Source organism: Ceratosolen solmsi, unplaced genomic scaffold (genome assembly GCF_000503995.2).
Source record: "Ceratosolen solmsi marchali unplaced genomic scaffold, CerSol_1.0 scaffold41, whole genome shotgun sequence".
NCBI lineage: Eukaryota > Metazoa > Arthropoda > Insecta > Hymenoptera > Agaonidae > Ceratosolen > Ceratosolen solmsi.
In genome coordinates, this window is record NW_011948424.1 from 3,383,467 (window position 1) to 3,398,563 (window position 15,097).

Consider the following 15,097-nt stretch of genomic DNA (forward strand, 5'->3'; position numbering starts at 1 on the left):
GAGAAGGAGAAGAAGAAAAAGAAGAAGACGAAGAAGGAATCAGAAGGGTGAGATCGTTCGATCGTCTACTATTGTGTAATAATGGGCTTTGGCTGTCGACACTCGTCAGGGTCTCTCTCTCTCACTCTCTCTCTCTCACTCTCACTCTCACTCTCGTTTGTTCTGTGCGGGGTAATCGGAGGGTTGTCGTAACTTAACAAGCTTAGTCGCCTTAATCTTCTTGTAAGCTTGCGATGTCTACAAAGGGTCACCTGTTCACGCGAAATGCATCCGTTTTGCTCACTTCCTCGCTCACTGCTCATAGATATTTTTTTTTTTATTTTTTTTCTGTTTTTTTTTTTTTTTTTTTTTTTTTTTTTTTTTTTTTTTTTTTTTTTTTGTCCATTCTTCCTGTATTATACATTATTGTCAAAGAAACAAGCCCAACTATAATGTTAATGTCATAAGTTAACATCTGGAAATATACAAAATTATTAAAGCTGTTACAATCTCTGTATTCAAATCATATTGTAATTATAAAATCGGTAATATTAAACTAATATAACTTTTCAATAAACAAGAAATAATTAATTGGAAATTGAAATTGTTTTAACGTATTTTTCATGAAATTGTAATGTAGATGTAATTTTGTTTAATGCTCACGTAACTAACGAGGACATCGATTAACGCATAACATTAAAGCATAACGTTTAATTAAAGAATTTTCTTGATTTATACTATTAGTTCAATTTCTTCATAATCTTATTATTATTCTTTTTAAAAGTAAATAAACTTTTAAGTTCCAATCAATATTTAATAAATAAAAAATTATGATTTAGGAACTTAATACCATATTATTATTATTTTCTGCATTCAAAGATTTGTAGTGTCTTTTTTTTTTTTTTTTTTTTTTTTTTTTTTTTTTTTAGTTTTTTTTTTTTAATATTACTGATTTATTATATAATTTAAGATGAGCATATTTATATTTCATGAAACAGTAAGCGCGAAGCCAGTAAATGTTCTAAATCATTTATCATTAGAAAAGTATAAAATACAAATGAAATGCATGTACAGCTCAACTAATAAGATAATTGTTATTTGCATTATCACTTAAAATTTCACTCTAAAAATGTTGATTATATGTAAAGAGTAAAGGAAGCAAATTACTACTTAAAAATTGTAACATGCAGTTATTGTTAAATACAAACTAATTCTTAAGTTCAATAAACGTCGGAATATTCAAGTAAATGAATGAATTACAAAATTAAATAAATTATTTACTTATTTAAGTAATTATTCGGTTAAACAATATTAAAAATAAATAATCATATTAATAATGAATTTAATATGCATTGGTAATGAGTAACATGCGCAAGAATAATAGACAACATTGTGCTCACGTGTCGCAGCTTCAAATGAAATAGGACTGCGCGACTATTTGGATAATATCAAGTATTTGCATATATTAAATTAATCTGCAATTCCAATTTAATAGTATATATTATTATGTATTATATTGATAAATTACATTAACTTTTAAGCATTTATAGATTATAGTTATAGAGATAATAAATTTAGGTGAATTTTGTGTTACGTGAATATTACATTATTAATGCTAATAAGCATAAAGAAATTAATTTCATATTGTAAAGCTTTGTAATGTTCAATGTTAAAAGAGTTCAATCGGAATAATGGAAAATATCCTCTATTTTCCTTCTACGATTTCGATATTCAAATTTCACAACGAGTGTAAAATGTTAAGACTAACGTTCTTCATCTTAATTGTTTCTACTCCTACTCAATATATCCCTTTTGATTATTTTATTCGATCGAACGTTTGAATGGGATGCAGATTTTCGCGGCCACTTTCTCTCGATATTTTTTATTTTACACTTATTATACTACGTAAACAGAGGATTTTATACCTTTTAAAATGATACTCTAAAGTTAATTTTTAACGTCAGGGCCTGAAATTATCAATTTCATCCGTATATCATCGATGTTTTAGGATTACAAAAGTTAAAAATTTTATTAATGAACTACGATGTAAACGAGTGTTGTTTATTTTAATCGACAGAAATAAAAAGTCCGAGATTTCGTGTAACCTTTTAAAATTATCCAACATAATATTTGCATGTGATTGAATATGAAAATATGTAAAATTACAATTAACATGATTTATCAGGTACGATTAATGTAAATTTGTCATAGAAAAATACTTGTACAATAACATTCAATGATTCGAACTAATAAAGCTTAATTTTTATTTATCTATAATTTCATTATAAAGCATTAAATGAATAAATTTTTTTTTCTTCATTTTTTAATATATTTGGAACGTTTAAAATATTATCTGTTTTATAATTATGGATTAATTTTTGCTTATTATACAACGTTAACTTATTACAATGTTATGACTCGAAACGAATGTAATGTAAATATGAGTAATAGAGATAGTAAAATTCTTGCTACGATATTTAACTGCAATGTTAAAGTTATTGTTACAGCATTGTAAGAGCAAATACATTATTATTGAACGATGTGTCTAATGACTTTTCATTATTGTTTAACCGTCTGTTTGTAAAAATATTTTGAGAGAGAAGAGTAGCTGAAAAGTACAATCCAATGGTCGAATTGTAAGGAGAATTCGTCGAGTGCAAGTAGATAGGAAAACGTCATTAGCGTAATCCGACAATGTACACGAAATCTCGATCTTTCCGAGCGTTGATACGTCTGACATTCATGATCGCAACAAAAAAAAAAAAAAAAAAAAAAAAAAAAAAAAAAAAAAAAAATTGCAACGACCAGGAAAAAATGACTAAAATCACGACAAAAATCGACAAGGCAGGGACAGTTAATCCTTTTTACGTTATCTCACAACTGAAGTACAATGCCTCGAACTGCTCGCACAGACTTCAAATTACGGACGATGCATTTTTCAAATTGTCTCTACTCGCGAGTGAAGTACTCTACCATAATACTTTCTCATTCGCTTCGCACGGGTAATATCGATATCAGAATTTTGTTTTGAAAGGACCGTGCAGTGATCGTTGCAGGAAAGGGAAAGTGATGAAATCTTAATCCACTTGTAGCTTATTAAAATGCTACTCATCTATAAGGATCATCGTAGCCAAGTTTTATAAGTAAGATAATTTTATTGAATATCAAGCCAATGCCGGTGTCATTTCATGTTCGTAACACACAGAACTCCATTATCAAAAATCATGATAAAAAGAGTAAGTAGTACATAAAAAGTATGAAGTCTGAATAAACGGCGAATGGAAGTTTCGAGCAAGATCCTTTTCTTTAAGGCTTGGGCTCGCGGGCAACAAAATTTTTCGAATCTTTGAGAGCTCGTTTACATAAGGGACCCCCAAACTCATCCTGGTGCACTCCAACTAATCTCTCGACTAACCTCTTAATTATCGGCAGGACATCCACTTTGGGGAGAGATTCTCACGCGAGTGGTCGGAGGCGAGCGAGGAGCCGATTAAGTACGGAGCGGCCCATGGACCCCAGGGTCTAGCCGGCCTCCTCATGAGGAAACACGACAGCGAGGCCGGGAGACGAGCCGTCCGCTCTCGAATGCAGCGAGTCTGCAAGTGCCACGGTGAGTATTGCCCTCGCCCCCCCCCCCAATTCTGTCTCATTCTATCTCCTCCCACTCCAAAAAACAAAAAACCAATTGGCGATGGTTGATTTATTGAGAAGCCGACAATGGCATAATCCAAGGCTGCCCTTTGTCCACGAAACTCTAGCACGCGATAAGACTAAGACCTAACTCGACGAAGCTAACTAATGACTAATAATGAGTGGTCGTTTGCAGGCATGTCCGGATCGTGCAGCGTACGCGTCTGCTGGCGCAGACTGCCAACCTTCCGCTCGGCCGGGACAGCCCTGGCCCAACTCCACGAAGGCGCGGCCCTGGTGCGTCTGGCCCAACGCGGTAGTCACCGACCGGCCCGCCTCAGGCCTGCCAGACCGGAGCTCAAACGGCCCAATAAGACCGATCTCGTCTATCTCGAGGACAGCCCCGACTACTGCGAACGAAATCTCACGTAAGTGCAGCCACTGCAACGACCAACATCCTCGGCGCCGGCTTCCTTTACAATTTATCATCCCAGCGCTTTGCACTTTTAATGATTAATGATGTAGAAATTACGTTGTCCAAGATCCCCGCTCCCAATTGACCTAACGGCCGAAAACATTGCATTACCACATCGCTTTTTCGTTACTGCAGAATTAATAAATAAACGTTATATACTACGCGCGCGCGCCTTCGAATTCGTATTCGTCCGCACACATACACGCACTTGGAATATCTCGCCATTGAACTTTAAAGGCCTGATAGCCACTTCTTTATATACACAAGCCATTGCAGCTTTAGATTACGAGTACATACATTTATCGTCGACTTTATTCGCTCCTTCTTCTTGGGCTTCGGCACCGTTCGTTGCTTTAATCTCTTTGAGAGCTGAAATCGCTGCTACAAGACACCTGTTGCGACTCCTTAATATGTAAATTCAATTCCCTATCTCTCGATATGGCTAGTCATCAATCGTATACTAAATTTATTCGTAGTATTTTCTATTTTCTTTTTTTTATTTTTTTTTTTTTTATTTATCTATTTTTTCTTTTGTTTATTTTGTTTTTTTTTTGTTTTTTTTGTTCTTGTTTTTTTTTGTTTTTTTGTTTTTGTTTTTTTTTTTGTTTTTTTTTTTTGTTTTTTTTTTATTTTTGTTTAACGAACCTACTTTCGACAAAACAGTATTGCACGAAATTCGTTTATTATCATTTTTTTCCCCCTTCATACTACCAACATCCATCTTTTTCAATTTTCAATTATGTCCGAAAGCTAATGTAGCTCTACCAATTAAATAAATAACAAACTATTTTTTTCGTTATTATTTTAATTGATGGTACATTGTATGATAACGGTAAATGTCACTTTTTAAATAATTCTAAGAAACCGTTATTTTTAGTTGACAGAGATCGTTCGAGCCCTTTAAAACAATACTACACCTAATTCCTAGAGCTCCAGTTTGGCAACCCGATATACAAGCTAAAATACCATACGAACGAATTTAAATTTTAATACAATCGATGAAAATATACTCGCGCATTCTTCTATATGCATGGCATACACGAGCGTCCGTGTAAAGAGGAGTTCCGCCACTCTCTATCGTTCAAACTAAAATCAACCACTAGAGCAAGCGTTGCCCTTATTTACCTACCTTATTATAATTGAAATAACGCGAACGAGCAGAGGAAGAATTGTCGATGACGTTTCTTTAACGATGGTATTCTTTACTCACGTAACAGATTGGGCATACCGGGCACGAAGGGCCGTATCTGCAACCGGACAAGCCTGGGCCTAGATGGATGCCGACTGCTCTGTTGCGGCCGTGGATACCAAACCCGCGTGCGTGACGTCATAGAGAAGTGCAACTGTCGCTTCGTCTGGTGCTGCGATGTCAAATGTGAGCTTTGCAAGCACACGCGGGAGGAACACGTGTGCAACTAAGGACACCACCAAGGGCGACAACCACGATTCCCGAGTGCGACCGCGCTAACGTTTACGGGAGAGTGGACTTTTCTTCTTTTTCTCCCCTCTGTACAATATCAACGGCTAACCTTAACTTTAACCTGCGAATGAGCCGACTCTTTTATAATTACTCGTTCTTATTTTTTATTTTTATATAAATTCACTATTAGTTGTCAATATTATGATCAATAGGTACCGCAGTAGTGTATTAGTAAATGAGAAGGGAAAAGTGTTAAAGTTAACGACAGAGAGTAAGAGAGAGAGAGAGAGAGAGAGAGAGTGAGAGAGAGAGAGAGAGTAAGAGAGAGAGAGAGAGAGAGAGAAAGAGAGAGAGAGAGTAAGAGAAGAGAGAAAGAGAGAGAGAGAGAGAGAGTGAAAGAGTGAAAGAGTGAAAGAGCGAACAAGGACGATAGGTGGAGGATTAAAGAGGGTATGGAAGAAAGAGTAATACAGAGCGTGAAAGAAAGAATAAGTAAGAAACAGTAAAAGAGTACGATATTAATTTATATAGATATTTACAGGGACATATTCACGACTGCATTCAAAAAGTATTTTTATTAGTTTCCGTGGATATTGTCTTATATTTATTTCAAAAAAATTAACTGAAGCCTTTTATTGTATTTCAATCAACTCTAGATTTATAATTTTATAGCTCTAACATTAAATATATGTAAACACGTGTGTGCACGTATAAAATTGCACGCATTCAAAAATAAATAACCGAATGATGAAACGACATCAAATGCCAATGAAATGTACATATTTCAATTTTTTACCTATCAACGTATTTATATATAAATATAATATTATATATTCGCGTAAGCTTAATCACTTGCAGTGTTATAGAGCTCTTTTGATTGACACTCTTAATTGTCTATTGCGAGAAGAAATAACGCTTAAGTGTAACTTCCGTTTCGACACTGCAAAACCAATGCGTCAAAACCAATATTTTGCTCATTTCGTCTTACATATAATAAATCGTACAAGTATGAAAAAAAAAAAGAAAGAAAATAAAATATAGAAGAAGAATATAGTAAATTGTGACTGTGTGATGTGGCAATATTTTCGAAATTACTTTTTAAGAAAAAAAAATGTATTCGTCACATATGAAGAATTCAAAAAAAAAAAAAAAAAAAAATTCTATTTAAAACAAAATCAATAATAAGAGCAAAATAATTATAAAAAATATATATACATACAAAATATATTATGTCGATTGATAAGCTATACTATATCATTAGTTAGTTTATAATAAAAAAAAAAAAAAAAAAAAAAAAAAAAAAAAAAAAAAAAGAAATGATAAATTTGATAAATATCGATAAGGAAAATCGATGTTTAAATGTATTCTGGCGAAATTATAATTCAATCTCGCTATTATCTCGCAACGAAAAAGATATTAACTATATTATTAATTTTTTTTTTTTTTATTAAAAATGTAGTCTTCAAAATTAAAATCGATATATTGCCTGAATTTTAAAACTACGTTAGATATAAATGAAACTATATTACACAATGAAAATATATTGAATGTACAAATGAAACTTTTTCTCGAATGGGCTTATTACCATACTATGATACCGCTTATCTCGAAAACAGTTTCTTAAAAATTTATATTTCTTATTTAATTAGAATTAAACATTTGTTAATGTATATTTATAAGATATAAAATTATTAATAAGAATTAATATATTATTTAAAAACTTTTCTTAACTTTTTGGTAATTTTTTATAGACAAAAATTTATTCTTTCTCATAAAAGTGTAATATGTCAAAGTCAAAACCTAACGTCAAATATAATTTCTTGATCGGCTGTAAAGCATTGCAGTATTTCATTAATTTTCCAAATTTATTCGATTTTTACTTATAATTATATTACAAGTATATACAATTGTACCGATTATTTCTTATAATTATAAAAGTACGGTAAAAAAATTTTAATCTGTTGTTTTTGCCTATGAATTATATACATTTGTTTTATCGAATTGATTGAACCAATTTAAGTTAATAAATTTCTAAGTAAATATTTCCATTAGTTTGCTTATTAAATGATAAAATTGTAATAAATGAATTATTCGCAGTAGTAATTGAAGCGATACCAGTAAAAAGTTTATTGTAGTAAATTAATGAGAGACATTTTATTTTCAGTTTGTGATATGATATATTACAAATAAATGCAAAATATATGCAAATGTTTATCTTTCTTGGATAAAGAATTAAGAAAAAAAAAAATTAATTAATCGATAGTAAATGAAGCGGTCGTTATATTTATTGGCACGTAAATAATAAACTTTAGATAATGAGTAACCGTCGTTCCGATAAAACTTACTCTGTCCGGAAGCGAATAACAAACGAGCAAGTACTCGTTTTAATGATTACATACAAAGTACAGTATTGAAATATAATAGTAATTTATTTTCCTTATTATTATATATAATATTCATAATCAAAACTTTTTCTATTGTTAAAACCAGCTAAACATACATAATTCTCAAATAGATATAGAGTAACGATACATATATATATATATATATATATATACATATATGCATGCACACACCCATGCGCCCATGCATACACGCACGCATACATACATCCATGCATACATACATCCATGCATACATGCATGCATACATGCATACATACATATATGTGCGCGCGTGTGCATGCGTGTGCGTGCGTGCGTGAGTGCGTGCGTGTATGTGAATAGTTCTTTATTTATATTTATATGTATATTTATATGTGTATATATATCAAATGCATGCATGACCTGTGTACTTATAAGTGTATTTATGAATACAACTGTGAAAAATTAATCTTCTTTTTATTTATCACCCTTTAACACATTATCATACGTAAGCATAAAAGATAATATCGGAGATAAACGTAAAAAATTTATTGACGAAAACTTATATATATATATATATATATGTGTGTGTGTGTGTGTGTGTGTGTGTGTGTGTGTGTATGTTTATTTGTATACAATTAAATTATATATATTCGGTTATATTAAAAATAAACATTCCAAATATTCAAATATTAAAAAAGTAACTTTAAGTATAAAATAATAATGAAATGCATCATTTACACTCTATATGTTTTATAAATGAAAAATAATAAATAACAATAAGCGTGGTAAACGAAAAAATAATTAACGAATTTATTGTAATCCATAATATTACTTTAACTGTGTAAAATTAATCATTGTCGAAATATAGAATTCAGCATTATTAATATTAGCTTTTAATTAATAACAATTATTTTCTGTGCTTCTTTTTGGACTCTTTCTTACTTTGAGATTCGGTGACATGTTGAGTCATAAAAAACAAAATCGTTACAAGTGTAGTGAAAAAGACTCCGACAAGAAATCCAGCTACCGCTTGAAGAATCTCATTGTACGTTGACACTCGTTTAGGTAAAAGTAGATTTTTTCCCTCGCCATTGTGCCTGGCCACATAACCAAGCCAATATTGAATCCGATCCATTGCATGATTCGATCTGTCACGAATGGCCTGTGAAACGAGTCTCGCGCTTTCGCGATATTTACTATTCTCGTGAATGGTTTTTATTATTTCAGTTACGGTATCTGACATCGCTTCAATTTTCTCTATATAAGCAAATCCAAGCTCCAATGCTCTTTGAGCATTTCGTTTTTCATCCATAGTCCTGGGAAAACATATCATTGGAGTACCATGAAAAGCACTCTCAAGAAATTCGGAATCAGTGCAGTGGCATAAAACCATTCTTGCCCTAGAATAACCTGGCAACAAATTATTAAATTGTCAACAATTATGATAAATAATTACATACTGCATTGTAAATGAAAATATATCTTGTCATTTTTACGAACAAATATTCACATGAATTTCAAACCTTTAAACTGAATTTCAATTATTTTTCATCTATAAGCTTTTATTATAAAGTTTAATGTATTTATTTATTAGTAATTTAACATTAAAATCTTTAATATTAAAAGTTGTGCAAAAACTGTGATTAACGTATTTTCAATTGTCTCTATAAATTATATATACCTATAAGATCTTGTCGATCAACATCTTTGTGAATAAAAAGATTACTTGGCTTATTATGCAATCTTGCACTTTTATTTTTCCATATTACGGCCAATCCTTGTCTATCGTGTGGTAACTTTTGCGCAATAGCTCTAACTAATGAATCATGAACTTGATCTAAAAGTATAACAATAGTGCCAGCTCTGAATTCAACTAATTCTTTTTGAATATCAGGTGGTAAAGGTTGAGATCCTCGACAATGATGACATCCAATCTAAAAATAAATAGTTTAATATATTTTATATATATTTTAATAGAAATAGATAATTGAATGATTAATTAAAAGAAATAAATTGTCGTTTGATTTTATTATATAATTACATAATAAATTCTATGACTTTATATAATAAAAATGCTAGTCAAAAAATATTATTACAAAAATAATCTAAGCAATTAAATATATAATAAAACATTTCAGATATAAAGCCTTGATGAAAAATTGTAAAATTGAAAAATTGAAAAATCTAAAAATGCAAAAAATTTTAATATTTAAAATTTTTATTTGATATTATATTATCGGTTAAGTGAAAAAAAAAAAAAAAAAAAAAGAATTTAATATTATTATATATTCATTATACCTCGGCTACTAATTGAGTTAATAAAGCAGAATTCATTCTTAAAATTGGATCCGCACCCCATAAGATTAATTGTGTAGTAGAATATAAATTAGCAATTGTAGTGTCAATTTCAGGCAATTTTTTATACATCAGTCTTTGTACTGGGACTACATAATTAAACTCTAAACTATACAAAAAGTATTTTAAATTTAAATTTTCTATAAAACTTTGTAGGAGACCGGTTTCGTGTACTGGTAAAGCCATTCCTGTTTTGATAAATGCATATAACTCCTCATAATGGCCTCGAGCCCATATAACAGGTATTGCAGATATAGAAGCTGCCCATGGTAGTAGACATGCGTCGTGCCTAAAAATAAAGTAATAATATAAGTGTGTTTTGTATCATTAATAATAGACGTTAATTGTAATAATTGAGTAGTTTTCAATTTCTAATCAAGCAATGTAATTAAAAATTTTAAAATCAAACTTTTCTCATTTTCATTACATTCTTTATGATATAAATTTTACATTTATAATATAACTTTACTTTAAGAGACTAGATCCTTCACATATACATATATATATATATATATATATATATATATATATATATAATCTAATATAATATGATATAAAATTCGTATTGGACCAAAAATTAAATTACATTGTTAGATTCGATATTTTGATTATATTTGAAAATTTCATCAAGTATTTTTTTTTAAATTTTTTGAACATCATATTTTATTATGACAATCGACACATAGACGAAACAAGTACAATATTTTATTAGTATTTCTTTAATTTGATAAATCCTTTAAACCAAAAATCAAACACTATCGTACAAATATTTTGGTATATTATTATTGCTTTATAATTAAAATTCATTCATTTTAATTGTTTAGTACAATATTGGTTTGCATAATTAGTATATATAATTTAAATACAAATCAATATACCTGACTGCTGGAAAAATGATAAATGTTGGTTGTATTAATTTAACATGATTCGATACATTAGAATCACTGATAAAACTTTCACAGAGTCTTAAAGCTTTAGCGTCGTTAGTATCACTCGATTGGAGACTGGCATTGATTTTTATTACTTCAACTGATATTAGATGCTCATAATAATTATTCTCCTCAAATGGTATTACAAGAGTAGTCTCTGTTCCAAGATCTGAGATTGTATTAGCAAGTAATGATAAATCATACGCATCTTCAAATGCAATAACTACAGCAGACTTTGGCGGAGAAACCAAGGAAGATGCATCGGTGGATAAAAATATCAGGCTCAAAATGAGGCAAACGAATGCCATTTTATTGAAAAGTTTTATAACTTAACTTTTTGTTTTCGTTTTATTTGCGTGAGAACTTAAACGGAACTTCGTCTAATAAATTAGCCAGACTGTGCCCAAAAATTAAAATAGTCCCTAATACGTTTGCTGAAATAAGAATTTGAAACCGGCATATTCACTTTCAACATGATAATTTTGACATTAATAAAGTAAATCTCATTCCCTTATTGTTACATAAAAATTGATGTACAAATATATATCTATTAATTTATAAATATTTATTTTATTATACTCCATTTTTATTGCATTGCTTGGAAGTAGTGTAATTTCATTATTTACAAAATTGGTTCGTAAATATTCGTGGCTTAGACCATTAAATACATGTTGTTGAAAATTTTGAAAATGAAAAATCATAAATATTAATGTTGAAAGAAATAAAATTGAGCGTTTGACTTCGCGTTTGGGGAAAATTAAGTAATGGGACGCAGAACGGCCGGCAAAAGTTCTACGATCGTAACTTGAAAATTAAGAAGTATAGTCTGTAGATTATAACTTACAAAACATACTGTATGATATCAATTACAAGTGTCTCAGAGTAAAATAAATGTCAAACGAAATCCTGGGATTTGACAGTTTAACGAATAGAAGCCTTGTATTATTATCTTCGCTGGGAATTTAAATTTGAGTTTAAAATTTCCTCCCTTATTGACAATTTTACCATTTAACGATATTTATGTAAGAATTTCGGCATTTTTCATATAATTATATTATTTAAAAATAAGAACTATCGAGTATTTAGAAATTAAATTATTTAAATTAATTATGATCTATAAGTAATAATAAAGATTATAGCCACCTAGTATCAAGAATTTGAAACCGAACAATTTCCTAACCTTTGGCGGAAAAGGAGAATAAATATACTTGTTTTTTTACTGTCCGTTTAATAACTTGTGAAGGTTTGCTTTGTTATTTAAAATTTACATAATCATGAACTTCCCTGCAAAAACTCAAAGTAACACAACGCCAGGAGCAACCATAAATTTTGGTGTTCCAGCACCGAGCTTTAATTTAGCTTCTAATGCTCCTGCAACCACATCTGCTGCTGGAACATCTCTATCTCTAGGTGGAGGTTAGTTTCCAAACAATTTAAAAATATCCGATTAAATGTTCACTGAACGTTTATTTATTTAGGATTTGGGATTGGAGCTTCCACAGCAACTACAACGTCGATTACAACAATGGGTACTGGTTTCAATTTAGGTGCTACTGCAACTACAGCATCAGGATTTAGTTTATCTAATACAGCTGCTGCAACAACGCCAACCTTTAATTTAAGCAGCTCAACTACAACAACATCGAGTGGATTTAATTTAGGAGGAAGTAGCTCGTCGACGCCAAGTACAGGATACAGTTTGGGATATGTAGCTTCGACGACAGTACCTACTGGCTTAACACTGACGAAAACTACTTCGTTGCCAGCGTCTACCACTATTGCTGCCGCTAGCCAACCACAAACTTCTTTAGGCTCGGTAACAACGTAATTAAACAAATTTTAATACATTTATTATTTTGTATTTTGTAAAATTTAAAGTATACATTATATTTGATTTTAATTTTATTTTATTGTCCAAGATTTTTTGTATTTGTGATATAAATTGTTTTTTATACAAAAAAATATATAAAATTTTAAATAGTATATTCTTACATACTTCAAATATTTCATTAATTTCTTATCGTTATAAAAAATTTTAATTTTCTAAATATATTTATGATTAAATATCTATAATTCACTATTATCATTTAGTTATTTTATTTAATAGAATTTAAAATGAAATAGCATTATGATTACAATCATTATATTATTGCCCAATTAAATCTTGTCTAAATAAACAAATTAAGTTAACACTTTATTATAATAACGGTACATAATATATTAATAATTCATTCTATTTGACAACACAGTAATCTCAAAATGATGCAAAAATAATGATACGCATCTGAATTTCAACTAGTGTACGTTAAATGTCTTTCTTAATATAGCTAAATCTGACTATGCATCGCTTCAATCAATTTCAATATAAACTATTTTAATTTTAAAATAGTTAAAGGCCGAGTAACTTCATAAATTAATCTATAAATCTGATATTTTAAAAATTACTGGTATAATTTCAAATAAATGTTTGAACATTGATACATATAACTTACTTTAAAATTTAGTTTTTTAATAATTTGACATTAATAATATAATTGAAACATATTATTGATTATTTTATTACATGTTATATTAAATAATAAATAGAATTTCAGATATAACGAAAAAGATTTATTATACAAAATATAAATAAATTCGTGGATAAATTAATTATAAATAAATTAGAAGATACAAATCTTTGTTAGTTGCATTCTATTGTATTAAAAGAAAATAGTTTAATTTATAATTTTGTACATATGATTAATGATTGATTGAAATTTTAATAAAGTGTCCTAAAATTATTAAAATGAAAGTCTTAAGTTTTATTTAAAGTTTCTTTCTCATTAATGGAATATAATAAAACTTTATTTATGTACACTAAAAATAAAGAAAATGGTAAACAATAAAAAATGGAATGTGTAAGATAATTTCTTAAATATTTGCAGACAAGATTATTTAGGTAAGAAATTTAGACGAAAAGTTTACGTTGATAAATAACGCTTATACATTATTAAAAATATAAAAAATTAATATCTTTAATCAGTTTACATAATATTGTGCGTTGCATTATGAAAACTTTTTATTTAGCGTAACTACATCATCGGCGAGTAGGCCACCCGGTGCTATCAATTTTTGTCAATTAGAGGAGTCAATAAATAAATGGACCCTCGAATTGGAAGAGCAAGAAAAAGTTTTTGTTAATCAAGCTACACAAATCAATGCATGGGATAGATTACTTATAGGGAATGGAGAAAAAATTGTAATTTTAAATCAAGAAGTTGAAAGAGTTAAATTAGAACAACAACAACTTGAGCATGAATTAGATTATGTTGTAAGTAATGTCAGATTTTCTCAATACTAAACAGATAGTTTAGCGCATTAGGATACAATTTGATAATTAACCCATTTTTTCTTATTACAGGTTGGCCAACAAAAAGAATTACAAGACTGCTTGGTACCTCTTGAAAAAGAATTAGCCTTACTGTCCGTAACTGATCCTGAACGCGAGTACACATATCGCTTGGCCGAAAATATAGATACACAATTAAAACAGATGTCGGAAGATCTTAAAGAGATTATAGAACATCTAAATGAGGCAAATCGTTCTCAGGACTCGAGCGATCCAATAGTACAAATAGTGAAGATTCTTAATGCCCACATGAACAGTCTACAGTGGCTTGTTCAGCAAACAAATCTATTAAACCAAAAAATACAGCAAATTAATCAAATGCATCAGAGCTTTCGGCAAGAAAATGAAAGGAGTTTTAACTTGGCTTACAATTAACTTATTCTGCTGTATATACCTTTACACCATTTTTCCTCACTTAATGTAATACTATTAAATAAATAATGAAATAAATATTTTTTAAAAAGTATCTTTTTTATAAATTTTAATCGCTCGATAAAATTGAACTAAACAAAATCGTACAATCTACAAACTGCGTGCACTACAATTTCAACCGAG

At 29.6% G+C, this 15,097-nt stretch overlaps 3 protein-coding genes across 3 annotated transcripts in view; 2 read left to right on the forward strand and 1 right to left on the reverse strand.

Annotated features, from left to right (window-relative positions):
• LOC105362518 (protein Wnt-1) overlaps window positions 1-5,543 on the forward strand; it is a 110,797-nt gene extending 105,254 nt beyond the window's left edge. The window contains exons 5-7 of the mRNA XM_011499982.1: window positions 3,412-3,589; window positions 3,806-4,037; window positions 5,302-5,543. Coding sequence (XP_011498284.1) covers window positions 3,412-3,589; window positions 3,806-4,037; window positions 5,302-5,503 — 612 coding nt within the window. The 3' untranslated portion in view covers window positions 5,504-5,543. The remainder of the gene's footprint in view (window positions 1-3,411; window positions 3,590-3,805; window positions 4,038-5,301) is intronic.
• A 3,179-nt stretch (window positions 5,544-8,722) lies between these two features.
• LOC105362519 (UDP-glucuronosyltransferase 1-9) lies at window positions 8,723-11,476 on the reverse strand. Its single transcript, XM_011499983.1, has 4 exons — window positions 11,104-11,476; window positions 10,169-10,514; window positions 9,552-9,804; window positions 8,723-9,280 (listed from the first exon to the last, which is right to left on the reverse strand). Exons 1-4 carry the CDS (start codon window positions 11,460-11,462, stop codon window positions 8,778-8,780), a joined length of 1,461 nt encoding a protein of 486 aa, XP_011498285.1. The 5' UTR covers window positions 11,463-11,476; the 3' UTR covers window positions 8,723-8,777.
• Window positions 11,477-12,303: 827 nt separating this feature from the next.
• On the forward strand, window positions 12,304-14,989 carry Nup62 (nucleoporin 62). Its single transcript, XM_011499984.1, has 4 exons — window positions 12,304-12,570; window positions 12,633-12,978; window positions 14,221-14,464; window positions 14,555-14,989. Exons 1-4 carry the CDS (start codon window positions 12,429-12,431, stop codon window positions 14,915-14,917), a joined length of 1,095 nt encoding a protein of 364 aa, XP_011498286.1. The 5' UTR covers window positions 12,304-12,428; the 3' UTR covers window positions 14,918-14,989.
• The last annotated feature ends 108 nt before the right edge of the window (window positions 14,990-15,097 follow it).

What these genes read in the sequence shown, in the direction of transcription:
- LOC105362519 (XM_011499983.1), bottom strand. Translation starts at nt 11,462, where the DNA reads ATGGCATTCGTTTGCCTCATTTTGAGCCTGATATTTTTATCCACCGAT. An exon ending in ATCATTTTTCCAGCAGTCAG is followed by an intron (nt 10,515 to 11,103) that starts GTATATTGATTT and finishes CTTTATTTTTAG; the next exon opens with GCACGACGCATGTCTACTAC. An exon ending in TAACTCAATTAGTAGCCGAG is followed by an intron (nt 9,805 to 10,168) that starts GTATAATGAATA and finishes ATTTATTTTTAG; the next exon opens with ATTGGATGTCATCATTGTCG.
- Nup62 (XM_011499984.1), top strand. Translation starts at nt 12,429, where the DNA reads ATGAACTTCCCTGCAAAAACTCAAAGTAACACAACGCCAGGAGCAACC. An exon ending in TCTTTAGGCTCGGTAACAAC is followed by an intron (nt 12,979 to 14,220) that starts GTAATTAAACAA and finishes CTTTTTATTTAG; the next exon opens with CGTAACTACATCATCGGCGA. An exon ending in AGCATGAATTAGATTATGTT is followed by an intron (nt 14,465 to 14,554) that starts GTAAGTAATGTC and finishes TTCTTATTACAG; the next exon opens with GTTGGCCAACAAAAAGAATT.